Consider the following 14,079-nt stretch of genomic DNA (forward strand, 5'->3'; position numbering starts at 1 on the left):
AATTGAGGATGGAATAGGAACTGTAATTCCTTAATCATCTTTGCAGCTTTAAGTTAGACGTTTTAAATAGATAACTATATTCCTTTGTTTAATTATAATTGCATATGATATATACGTAACAGTCTGTCAGCATTTCCATTATCATCTTCTCTTTTCAGGAGATTATTCCCTTTGTGGGAAATTTACTTTGAGTTAAAATTTGTTAAATAGGAGCAGATACATTATTTTAACAATTTATTACTAACATTGAAGGAATCATTTTTAATAATCATGAAATTTTTTTTGGAAAACTTCCTGAAATATGTTGAGTAAATTATTCAATGAACATAGCCCTATCCTGGAATACAATCCACTAAGAGGTGCAAGCATCTTTTTCATCAAATACAATTTCAGGTTCAAGGGCAACATTAGTGAATTATTCAACTATTCATAAAAACTGGGTGAATAACAGAAATATTTTTGACTATTTTTAAGCTATTGCAAAATTAAATAAGTAGTTTGATAAGAATTATTTAACCAGGTCTGTTTATTACATTTTTAAAAATGCTGCTGCACATTTAGATCAATGTTTTTAAATTATGTTGGTTTATCATCTTTTTTTGAGCTACTAATATCCAGTAAATAATAGAGGCTAAGGACTCCAATGAAATCAGTTGGACTACTTACAGAGCATACTGTTAAATACATGAATAAGTTCTGTAGGATCAGGGCCTTAAATAAGTATTTATGTAATATATTGATCTATCATTTTGTATCTAATCAATTATGTCAATTTTTATGTTCTTTCCTTAAAGACGTTTTAATCCTATAACATAAAAAAAGTAAGTTTAACAACATCTTTGTTAAAATAATATTCACTGTCTGACAAACATAGAAAAGCAAGGAAATTAAAAGCTGAGGCAGGAATTCTGTCCTTATCTTACCCCTTTACAACTAAGCAAAGCAGTACCCTTAGGACATATATGTACCAAAATACCTGCAGACACTGGGGTTAGGTAAAGGACAGAATGACAGCCCACGGTTCTTTGATTTGTTTGGTCAGACCTTTTTTTTTAGTGCCCCAGGACATATTACTAGACAGCCACTAAGGAGTATGACAATTTCTGCTTTTTTACACCATATTCAAATAACTGAAGTAACTCAAGATTTACACTGGTCAGAGAACAGAATTCTGCCAACTATTCTCTCCATAGTTATGGTTAAATCACATATTTCCCTTACAAGAGTATATAATGATCCTATATATAAGAATTTTTATGGAAAGTGTGAGAAAAATCAAACTAGGGCTTTGCAAACTATGAAGATTAAAAATTAGGTGGACTGTGTTTTTTTGTTTTAGCTTTTGGAATGTTTTCTAATATTTTTAAACTTTACATCTCTAAAAGCAGCTTCACTTAGAAATTATGTTTGTTAATCTCAGTGAGGTGTGGTGCATTTGTCTAGTTTTGTGGTTGGAAGATGGACCAATTTGCAGGACTAAAATGCTAAGACTTTTCTCAAAATCTCCTGTCAGTGCTAGCAATGATGGGAATGCTAATGTAGACCAGCTGCCAGTGCCATTTTGTCCTCTAAGGCCTTGTCTATACTACACAATTTTGTTGACAAAAGTCAGCTTTCGTCAACAAAACCGTGGAGGTGTACATACTGAAATGCTCCTCCCGCCGATGTAACTCCTCTGCTATGCCAACATAATAAAACCATCTTGACAAGTGGCATAGAGCTTTTTGTAATGTAGTTAGAGTGACACAGCATCAGTGTAGACACCTCACTTGGTTATATCGCCCTAATTGGCCTCCAGGAGGTGAATGCCCATCATGACTGCTCTGGTCAGTGGTTTGAACTCTACTGCCCTGAAGGTACACAAGTATACATCTCCTCCCCCCACATACACATATAAAGGCCCGTGAATTTTTGAAATTTCTCTTCCTGTTTGCTCAGCATGCACAGTTGACACAGCATCTTCCCAGCTGACCATGCTGGCTTTCCGCAGCAGACGCGCTCCTGCGTGGAGCACACCAGAGCTGTTTAATCTGCTGAGTCTATGGGGAGAGGAGGCTGTGAAGTCACAGCTTCGCACCAGCCATAGGAATTTTGATACCTACGGGCTGATTGCTAATGGAATGCAGGAGAAGGGGCACAAAAAGGACATGCAGCAGTGTCATAATAAAACCAAAGAGCTGAGGCAGGCATGCCAGAAGACAAGGGAGGCCAACCATTGCTGCGATACGGCGCCACAGACATGAGGAGCAGCATGCCATCCTCAGTGGATGGCAGCGATCCCACTTCCACTGCCAAGAGTCCCGTGGATACTTCAGGGGGTCTGGAGGCAGTGACCAGCGGACTCAACCCTGATGAGGAAGTGGTGGATGAGGAGGTGGAGCTGGAGGACGATGTGGAGCACACGGCAAGGGTTGTCTGGTGTTGTGGCGAGTCAGGACCTCTTTTTTTCCACTCTGGAGGAGTCTAGCTAGTCCCAGCACTCCAGCTCTGGCACACAGGATGCAGGAGAGGGGAGTTCCGGTAAGTGCTCATTTTGCTCAAGTGTTCATGTTGCCCGGTGAGAGGAAACTAAGCTCTCATGTACTTTGTTATACGGTAGAGGAGGGATAAGGGACAGAAATTAACAACAGAGTGGAGCCTGTCCATCTTCTCAGTGGAGCCATGGCTGCCTGTTTCTCCCACTGCTGTGTCACCCAGCAATTATTTCTGGAGGGACCAGAGTGGCACACGGGTGAGCGGCATATGGAGCCGGTCTGAAACCACACTCATATAGGAGATGCTCCCTTGCTTAGGATGCATGCTTAGGAGTGAGATATTGGGTTCTATTACCCTAGCCAGTGGAAAAGGGTACCAGTATTTACAATAGGCTCCCTAGTAGTTATTAACCCCCCTTCGCAAACCACCTGTTGTCTCTTCCTGCCCTTTCCTTCTTGCCCACCACCTCCTTCCCTGTGAACACAACATAATTAGGGCTCACGACGACCTGTGTATTAGCCAAGGGATAGTGAGAAAGAGGTATGTGTAACTGTTGTGATTCACAGAAGTAAGCGCACTCACAATACTCTCTATTCATTGTTTCTTTGCCTTCTGCAGATGTGCCCTTGAGAACGCACTCCTCCACTGCGGCGGAATGCCTCTATTAGATAAGGTGGCGACCGAGGAAGAGTAAGGAGGATCTGTTTCGCGAGGTGCTGCAGTCAACAGATGCACAACAGTGCGAAACAAGAGTGTGGAGGGAGACAATTAATGAAAGACTTAGGCTGGATAGACAGGAAAGTACACAGGGACAGTAGCAGATGATAAAGTTCCTCGAACACCAGAGATATTGAAGTCCCTCATTAGCCTGCATTTGCAGCAATCTGTGTCTGACTTCTCCTCCAGCCACTACAGAACTGCTGTCCATGCTCTTCCCAAATTCCCCCCAGCGCATTCCTTGCATATATCCAGTCCTCACAGTACCATGTGCACTCCACGCCTGGGGACTGGTTTTGCAATGAAAGTTGGAGTTACATCCAGCTGCGAGAGCCCTAACTGCGAGACTGTTCTTCTTTGTCATGTCCCCTGTTTGACCAAAAGTTTGTGTTTGATTCTGTTATTAAACTTGAGTCTTTGAAATAAAATAAATCTTAATTTGTGAAATACATACATACATACATTGCTCAGTCTTAACATTGGCTATAGGTAGGACTATTTGCTCTACAATTAACACTCAAGAAGCAAGTTCTTTATGGTGGCAACTAAATATTGCCTTGCCAAATGCACCACATACAGACACATGACTGGCAATCATTGTCAAAAAGAACAGGAGTACTTGTGGCACCTTAGAGACTAACAAATTTATTTGAGCATAAGCTTTCGTGGGCTACAGCCCACTTCTTCGGAGCTCAAAATGTCAAAATGCTCTTTCAAAGCCTCTCTGATTCAAATAGCCTCCTGCTGTGGCCCTCTAATTGCCCTTGTATCTGGCTGCTCAAAATCAGCAGCCAGCTGATCAGCTTCAGCGGCCCACCCTGGGGAAAACTTTTCCCCTTTTGATTTGCAAATATTATGGAGAGTACAGCAGGCTGCAATGGCCAATGGAATATTTTCCTCATTGAGGCCTAACGGGCCAAAAAGACAGTGCCAGAGACATTTTAATTGGCCAAAGGCACATTCAGCCATCATTCGGCACCTGCTGAGCCTGTTGCTGAAGCGCTCCTTGCTGCTATCTAGGTTTCTGGTATAAGGCTTCACGAGCCCTGGGAGTAAGGGGTACGTGGGGTGTCCAAAGTCCCTATGGGCATTTTCACACACACCCATTGGAATCTTCTGGTCTGGAAAGAAAGTCCCAACATGCAACTTTCTATACAGTTCAGTGTTCCAAAAAATGCGTGCACCTTCCCTGACCACCCTGCACTGATGCCAGTGAAACGGCTGTGGTGATCTAGCAGCGCCTGATAGACCATGGAGAAGTAGCCCTTTGAGTTGATATACTCCAATGCAAGACGGTTGGGGGCCAAAATTGGGATATGTGTTCCATCCAGCGTCCCTCCGCAGTTAGGGAATCCCATTGTCTCAAAACCATCAATTATTTCCTGCACATTACCACAAGTCACAGTCCTTGGTAGAAGGACCTGCACACTTGCATCACCGCAGCCCCCACAGTGGACTTTCGAACACCAAACTGATTCACAACTGACCAGTAGCAGTCTGGAGTTGCCAGCTTCCACACAGTGATCGCCACATACTCTTCTTCAATGAGGGCAGCTCTCATTCTGGTGACCTTGTGCCGCAGTGCTGGGGCAAACTCCGCATACAGTTCCAGGGAGGTGGCTTTGCACATCCGAAAGTTCTGCAGTCACTGCTTGTCATCCCATACATGCATCATGATGCAATCCCACCATCAGTGTTTGTTTCCTGAGCCCAATGCCGACGCTCCACCATGGCAAGCTATTCTGTGAATGCCAGCAGCAATCTTGAATTATTTGTTTCCATGGCAGACAGCAGGGCAGGCATAATCAATACACTCTCTGTTTCGCAGCTCATGTAATACTGCAGGACCAGCCGCATTGTGTTCAGCACGCTCATCACCAGAATGGTCAGCAGCTCAGGATCTGTGTTGTCAGGCAGAGATGGCGGATGCACAGTTCACAAGGACTGTTGAAAAATGGAGCAAAATGAAATAGGAAGTCCATGATGGGATGGAAAGAACTGTATCACGGGACAGCGAGTACATCCCCATGATGCACCGTGATCCACTCCCAGAGCTTCCAGCAGCAGAGGGTGGTGAGTTGCACAGTGGGATAGCTACCCACGATGCAACGTTCTCTCTGCCGATGCAGTGACTGTGGATGTGCTCAGTCGACACAAGGAGCGTTGTGTGAATATATTCACTGATGCTATTAAAACAACTTACCGTCATTGACAAAAATTAACTTAACTTTGTAGCATACATATGGCCTTACCCTGCTCAGAACAGGCAGAACTGCTGTGAGTCTGCTTAGCAAGAGGAAGTGTGCACAGAGGACGGATATATTTCGCAGTTATGGACATGCAGGGAAGTTTTGGGGGCAGTGCAAGGGCAGTTGGGTAGGCTCAGTTGCTCCATATATATGCTGATAAACCATCCATTTACTTCTATTGAGTAGGAGCTCCAGAAACTACTAGATCTTCCCTCTACATTTCACAGAACAATACGTGGCCAGGCCTCTCAGTTTGTGTGCTGATTCCTAGGGTGAGAGCTTTTGGGATAAACCATGTCTGCTTTACTCCTGTGAATAATCACTGAAGTCAATTACATCAGTGGGGGGTCCGTATGAGCACAGGGATCCACTGCCATAGAGTCAGATTCAGGAGTGGGGCCTTTCCATATTCTACTTTTGCTCTCCTCCCACTGATACCAGTGGCAGTGGCACTGTAGATTGAAAAGCAGCACATAATCCATGGGCTACAATTAAATATGCAGTTCCCTTGCCTTGTCACAGAATGAATGGGCCACTTCTGGTTAAAAAAACACACCGACAACCCCAAACCCACCAGGTACCACCGGAGTAACAAAGTACCGGAACTATTCACATTTGTTTGGCTAAAGCTTATTTTAAGACAACCTAAGACCTGACCCTGCAATGTGAATAACTACTCACGGGATCAGTCCCGCCCCATCACAAATGGGAGTAAATGTCTGCAGAACCAGCCCCTACACTTGGGGGCCGATTTCACCGGACAATGTTTAATGGCAATGACAGAGCGCAGCAGCAAGGCAAGAAGCCCCCGCCTGTCCCTTTAACTCCGTGCCCAACAGGGCGGGGACAGGTTGATGGGCAGGCGAGAGCACCAATGCCGTGGGCTGAAGCCGGCGGAGCCCTCCCGGGGGGCAGGTCACCCCCACGCCAGTGCGCGCGCGCGCGGGCGGGCTCAGCACGCAGGGGGTCGAGCCGGCAGCGATGGCTGACGAGATCCGTAAGGCGCAGGCCGCCCGGCCCGGAGGCGAAACCATCTTCGGGAAGATCATCCGCAAGGAGATCCCGGCCAAAATCATTTTCGAGGACGAGCAGGTGGGGGCTGCGTGCGCCGCGCTCGGGGCAGGCGGCAGCAACGGCTGCGGGCGCCCGCGCTTGCATGGGCGGGAGGCGGCTGCGGCTGCTGCGTGGTGCCCTCCTCTGGCAGCAGCTCCCCGGGGGCGCGGTGGGGGCGCCCGGCGTTGCACGCGGGGTGCTGGGCGGTGGCGCTCACCGGGCTGTCACGGACAGGCTGGGGGTCCATGTGTGTTCCTGTGGCGGGAGCTGTAACTGCAGGGCTCGCTGCGGGAGGAGAGAAAACGCGAGCTAAAGGCATGAACGGCACAATTGCTTCTGTGGTGCATGCCAGAGCTCGCTGTTCTTCGGCCTCCCCGCTGGGGCAGTGGGCTAAAAACTGCTGCGATCCCCCCAGCTCGTCGCGGCGCTGTTGCTACGCTAACAGCCGCACCTTTTATAATAATCATTTATGGGAAAAGGGAAGCCTGGTTTTGATCCCATCCCTCCAAGTTCCACGGCTTCCCTGTTGGTGCAGCGCTGCTGCCAAACCCTGGATCACGGACCGCTTATTTTTGGTCACCACAGCTCCCTCTCCAGAGCATAAATAGAGAAGTGTAGCGGGCCATCTGAAACAAAAACCCTCTGGACCTTAATGGATCCTAGCTGATACAAGCAGTGCAACAAATAGTTGCGTCTGTTCCCTGGATCTTGTGTGATCCAGCCATTTTGCCCTCCCCCTAGTAGATTGCATTGCTTAACTATTAAAGAATAAATTTAGCTGCTCCTCCTTTAGCAAAAACAAACAAACAAAAAACCCCATAACAACCCAACAGACCCTGCAAGACAACAGTTTATCCTGGCATGGTAGTACTGCCAACACGTGGATCAAACACTGGATTATTGAGCTTCAATTATCTAAATTGAAGGGGGGGAGGGATAGCTCAGTGGTTTGAGCATTGGCCTGCTAAACCCAGGGTTGTGAGTTCAATCCTTGAGGGGGCCATTTAGGGATGGGGGCAAAATCAGTACTTGGTCCTGCTAGTGAAGGCAGGGGGCTGGACTCGATGACCTTTCAAGGTCCCTTCCAGTTCTAGGAGATGGGATATCTCCATTAATTTATTTAATTTAAATTCTACTGTCTAAACAGAGAACATGTTTAACCACTCTTGTATTTTAAAAATCAAGACATAGGTGTGTCTGTCTGCAGCAGCATTGCATGAACTCTGATCTGGCATCTGGATCATGCCATATTTTGGCCACAAATCCAGAATTTGTACCATTAAAATAGGCAGCCATCTTGCTATGAGAAAGCTACCAAAATCCTAATTTGGCACTGGTACCTGTTGTATCTGGCTAATATTTGATGGCATGCCTCCTGATTTTGATTCCTAAAGTTAGGAAAAGTTGCATATTTACTAGAGCAACATAATAATCCAGTTCTTATATCTAGCAGTTTGAATTTGACTGGATCCACCTCGGGTTGACACTGAACATTGAAATCATTGCAAGCTGTGGTTGCTCTTTGCTTGTGAAAATCAGGTCCCGTATAAATGCAATGCAGAAGATGGGTTCTTATTGGAAAAATATACCATTTGTATGACTCTTATAGCTAATGACAGTTGAAGAGCCAATATCTTAATAGGTCAGGATAATATCACAGCTGTTGAAGGGAAATTTCATTCTAGAACACTAAATGGTTTTGAAGTAGTTTCTAAAGCAATTTCTGTGCTGCTGCTTTGCAACCAAGATGTGTATATAAGTGTATTTCTTTCTCTTTGTCCATGTGAAAGTTTCAAGAAACTTTGCCTCTAATCATGATAAACTGTAGAGGATATATTGCTGGAGTCAGTATAGTAAAATGAGTCTGCTTTTCAATTTGCCAGGTGAGTTGACAATAAATAACCCAGTATGAGAAATAGGGAGAAATCCAGTTTCCAGTCTTAAAACACTTTGGGATGCTTAAGTAATTATGTGATTATCGTCTCTTACGTGATAAAAAGAGGAAACTTGTTATAACTCTTAGGGAATTAAAACTGCCCTTGCAGGATTAAAGGATGTTTCAGTGTAATCAGCTAATTCAGTGGTTTTCAACCTTTCCAGAGTACTGAACCCCTTTCAAGAGTCTGATTTATCTTTCGTACCCCAAATTTCACCTCATTTAATAACTACTTGCTTACAAAATCAGACATAAAAATACAAAAGTGTCACAGCGCACTATTACTGAAAAATATTTACTTTCTCATTTTTACCATATAATTATTTTCCAATTGATTCATTTTATAAATATTGTACTTACATTTCAGTGTGATACTTGAACCTATTTTTCACTTACGAGCCTCGTCTGAAGCCACCTGAGTACAGTGCAGCCTGGGTACATACTCAGAAAGCTAGTCTGAGCTGCTGCAGCTGCACTGCTATTTTTAGTGCACTAGCTCAAACAGAGCTAGCATAGGGCTGTCTACCCATCCTGGGAAGCACTCTGCCAGCTACTAGGTAAAACATACCCTAAAGGCTTAAGAAAAAGCTTCCCTAGGTTGGGTTATTTTGTAAGTCCACTGTGGAGTCTGTTCCTCTGAAGGATCTGTCATTTTCTGATGACACATAGGATACTGGACTGATGCAGGATTGCAGTTCCAAAGAAAATAAAGATGTCATCTATGTTTCAGTGACACTACTTCCATTCATGTGATATCTGTTATAATAGTCTTTAAAAATTTGTAGAATAGTAGCAAATTGTAGTGATATATTTGCTCTTTGATATGAATGTACATAACTAATTCTACTAGTTATTAGGTACAGCCGTGAAAAGAATAAATTGCAAAGTTCATTGCTGAAAATTTGCTTTTTATTATTTAGAATGCTTTAGAAATAGTTGTAAGTAATTCCTGAAAATAAACTAACCAATGTTCTTGGTTCATACTAAAAACTGTTCTTTGTAGGCCTCTGTATGTGGGCATTTTGTGTGAATTTGAGTTAAAGTTTTCGTCTTATTGCTAACTACATTTTAAGGGATATCAAATAACCAGTGCTAATTTTGGAAAGTTATTGAAGTTACCATCTCAAATTCAGTATGTACCAGTAGGGGTGTAGGTAGTAATGAGATGTTCAGATTTATATATGGGGCTTATTTTCATCTAAAAAGTTAGTGCTTCAGCTCTTAATCATTTCTTTCTCCAGTGCCTTGCGTTCCATGACATTTCACCCCAAGCTCCAACGCATTTCCTAGTGGTTCCTAAGAAGCCTATTGTCCAATTATCTGAAGCCGAAGATTCAGATGAATCTGTAAGTATTGTGAAGTTTATTACATTATACTACATATAAATTGTATCTACACTGAATCTGCCATTATAACATATGAAAACTATTAGGTTTTTTAAGGCAGGAATCTTGTTTTATTTTCTGCCTGAAAGGTGCAGTGCATGCCTGTGGTGCTTTAATGCCAAGTTTAAATGTTATTACAACATAGCTTTAAAACAAAAGCTCTGAAAGTTAAAATATTAAATGACCAAAACACACTCACAAGATGCAGCGGCATGCTTAATAATTCATTGGCTGCTCTGAGACCACCTGACGTAGGACATAAAACCTTCACTGGCAGATGTACCCTGTAATCGGTTCTGCCACACTTTTTGTTGAATAAGTTATTACAATGTTGAGCTGGTGGAAGTTGGTACAAGTCTGCCTAAAAATAAAAAACAAACAACACCTTGGAATGGAGATATGTGCAATGAAAGGAGAAACAGTAGAGGAATATTATCAGCTTTGCATTGGCATCAGGTGTAACTTTCCATTCTGAATTGTTAGTCACTCAGCTAGAGAAATGCCTTCTCAATCTCCTGGTGGGTCATTATAATACCATAGAATCACAGAAGTGTACGACTGGAAGGGACCTCAATAGATCATCTAGTCTAGTCCCCTGCACTCAGGCAGAATTAAGCATTATCAGGATCTTCCCAACAGGTGTTTGTCTAACCTGTTCTTTAAAACCTCCAATGATAGTGATTCCACAACCTCCCTAGATAACTTGTTCTAATGCTTGTGATAAAACAGCTTGATTGTTAATGCTTAAAGTGGTGTATTGGGGTAGGAGTGACTTTATTTTAAAATGAAAGAAATCCAAAGAAATGGAAGTCCAAATGTGAAATTTGTTCAGGTGAATCATGAAAGTGCTGTGTATTTAGTATTAGGAAGTTAACTGACACTTGATCAGAATGTTTTTTGTTCTTGACCCCTTTCGCACTATAAAGAGCTACAGGCAGAATCACCTTTTCTGGAACCCTGGCTCAGCACTACATTTCGTAACTTACAGTGGGCATAGATTGTAGTCTCATTAGGGCAGTAACTTTTCATTTCTTCTTTTTAACTTTTGTAGTTGCTAGAATGCCAGCTCTTTGGTGCACGGACACTTTCTCCTTTTTAGGAATTTGAACAGCATCTATTGTATCTTGGTTGCTATTGCAGTACAAATAACTAATAGTCAACGAAAAATATTATGTAGCTTTAGAAATGCATGTCTCCAGTACAGAAATGTTGCTTTTGTTTTGAAATATATTCTAATGTCCATCCTTCTGTTCTACACTAGATAATACTTGTTCTAGTATGGAAAATAAGGGTTTGTGGCATCTTGTATTGGAGTGAATTGTTAGGGTTGGCAAGAGGTGCCTGAAATGATAAGAACTAGGTGGTCTCATCTGTCTTGAAAATCGGGCCCCAAGTCTTTGTGAACATATACTAGATAAGTCAACTTTCTTTTTAATTGGATTTTTCTTCATTGCCTAAGGAATGAAAAGGTCCTAATCCTGAGAGGTGCTGGCTGGCTGTGACTTCCATTGGCTGGAACTTGCCTCCGCCTCCACCTCCCCCCCCCCCACTTTTTTAAAGACATTTTATAAATAAGATTCTTGATCTTATATGCAATTTCATTTCACTGTAGTTTTTAAAATTTACTTGGAGGATTTTTTTTACCAGTTGTTCCACATAACTGATAAACTTATTGTTCTTCAAATTACTCACAATTGTGTTTGTGGTTGATTTTTCTCTCTCTCCCTTCCCTTTTAATCCTTTCAGCTTCTTGGGCATTTAATGATTGTTGGCAAGAAGTGTGCTGCTGAATTGGGCCTGACCAAGGGATACCGAATGGTCGTGAATGAAGGGCCAGATGGTGGGCAGTCTGTCTATCATGTACATCTCCATGTTCTTGGTGGACGTCAGTTGGGCTGGCCTCCTGGCTAAGTTTCAGCAAGAATCACCATTCTATGTGGAAATGATCCCTGCATAGATTTAATACGTTGCCCAAGAATCCAACTACTGTTAACATGTTCAATCACCCTTTTCTGTAAAGGGCAATAAAAGTTTTCAACAATGCTCACACAATAAAGTTATAGCATATAACATCATCTCTGGGGGGGGGGGGGGGGGGGGTTTCTTCCTGTTTTTGCTTACAAAACTGCTTCCATCAATGTCTTTCCTGAATGTGAATATGTAATAATGCTTACACTGCATTCACTAACTTGCTTCACTGAATGTGGCGAACTGTGTGATAAGGGAGGATATGAAGAAAGAGATTTGTTTAGCACATCCAGTCTTTAATATCTCATCAAGAGCCTACCTCTTCACAGTTTTCTGAACACTGTAGGAACAATACACACAGAGGCAGGGCAGGTTGGCACTAAAACTGAGAAATGTCTAAATGATGTCTGAGGTTAAAATACTATAGGTGTGACACGCTAGTAAGATTATAGGTGTGACACACCTATCTAACCTGCGTGATGAGGGTGTGTATGTGTGTGGTGTTTTTTTACTAATGGCCCCTGCTTTCTCTCCCTGCAAGCTTTTCTGGTGAAAAAGAACAAAGTAGAAAGGGAGAAAAATATGGAAATAAAACAAAGCAATAACTGCTGGGGCATAGGACAATAGGATTTAGGAAAGTGAGGGCATGTCCATTTTGGGGGAAGTGAGCACTCTACCAGAATAATGTCAGGAACCATGGCAATACATTTCAGAAAAGAGAGAATTGAGTCCTGTTTCAAGTAATTACCCAGGAAATGGAACAGGATGGTAACATAATTATGCCGTTTTAAACAGGTATGCGGTCAGGGAAACGGTTGCATAGTTTACCAATGATCTTTTAATTATATTCCATTGAGTACAACTGATATATTCATGAAATATTTTACAACAGCTTCAAAACCAGCTTTTGTTTCCTTTGGGTTTGTGGAGGCCCTTACCTATCCCAGTATGATATCAAACCAGACAAAGGGGTTATGCTGATATAAGCTGTAGTGCACAATTTATGGCGCTCAGAGGTTTGAATAAACCATGCCCCTGAGAGATGTAAGTTACACCAACATAAGCGCCGGTTTGGACAGCGCTGTGTTGGTGGGAGAGCTTTTCCCGTTGACATAGCTACTGCTGCTGCTCGCAGGGCTGGAGTAGTTAAGCCAATGGGACAGTTCTCTCCCGGGGGCTTAGAGCAGCTACGTTAGAGTGCTTACAGTGGCACAACTGCATTAGTGCAGCTGCGCCACGGTAAGCTCTCTAGCGTAGCCGTAGCCTCAGTTAAAAAACTGTGTGTGACTCCTCTTTCTAATGATAAGGCCCCGAGACTTTTTGCTCACAATGAGAGATAGAGAAGGGAATATGTTGAGTACAGCATATGTGACTGTTTTTTCTAAATGCATGTTTTGTATGTATCGATATGTGCATCAAGTGTTGAAAACAACAAGGGCAAATGTTGTCTGAACTCCTGCACATCTGAAATACCTCAACAATTACTCTTCTCCACTGTTTGCACGTAGATAGCTAAAGGATGACCATTCTTGCAAAGTTTTGAATGTCTGCAGTCTGGTGGTGTGCAGAGTACTTCCAGCGGTCTACAGAGAAGCCTGTGTTGTATCGGTGTACTAGATGTCAGTCTTGAAGCAGTTGCATTTTTTGCATTTGTAAGAGTGCAAGACTCCTACGGTTTCCAAAAGCTTGTTTAACCAGTGGATTTTTTTAAGCTTCTGTTCTTAGCACAGAGGTTGTCTAGGTTTTTTGATCAAATGTTTCTGTGATGAATATTGAGTTGTGATCAAATTAATGGCCAACAAGCTGCAGGTAAAGTGAGAGGATACACATACAAAATGAGGCAATATAACCATGCAACTGTATCCATCCCATTAAGGAAAGTTTGTTTTCATCTTCTGTCTTAACTAAACTAATGCTAAATTACATTACTATTATTGGGCAGGTGTAAATTAGGAGGCTATGGCCTATGAGCAGAGCTCTTTACTTTTATATGAAGAAATGGTCAGCAGCATGAAATGGTTGAGAACCACTGCATAGACCTGTGATTTTTAGTAACAAAATGTCAAATGTTTTCAGTATAATCTTGGAAAATCAGCTTTGAATAACCAGGGCTTGAAAACAGCTACTATGCTCCACTAGCACCTCTGAAGCTACTGTATTGTTCTCCAGAACCTCAACTTTCATTTAGAAAAAAGTAAGTTTCTAACTGTCATGGTTGTTGAGAAAACTTCAAAAATGATTAGAATGTAACCAGTACAGAGATGAGTCTTCAGAGAGCCTCGAGCTATACTTCCAG

At 42.7% G+C, this 14,079-nt stretch overlaps 1 protein-coding gene across 1 annotated transcript; it reads left to right on the plus strand.

The window, feature by feature from the left end:
- The first annotated feature begins 6,380 nt into the window (after positions 1-6,380).
- HINT1 (histidine triad nucleotide binding protein 1) lies at positions 6,381-11,890 on the plus strand. Its single transcript, XM_054031890.1, has 3 exons — positions 6,381-6,533; positions 9,672-9,776; positions 11,562-11,890. Exons 1-3 carry the CDS (start codon positions 6,423-6,425, stop codon positions 11,724-11,726), a joined length of 381 nt encoding a protein of 126 aa, XP_053887865.1. The 5' UTR covers positions 6,381-6,422; the 3' UTR covers positions 11,727-11,890.
- The last annotated feature ends 2,189 nt before the right edge of the window (positions 11,891-14,079 follow it).

The sequence above is a fragment of the Malaclemys terrapin genome, chromosome 6 (assembly GCF_027887155.1).
Source record: "Malaclemys terrapin pileata isolate rMalTer1 chromosome 6, rMalTer1.hap1, whole genome shotgun sequence".
Classification (NCBI taxonomy): Eukaryota; Metazoa; Chordata; order Testudines; family Emydidae; genus Malaclemys; species Malaclemys terrapin.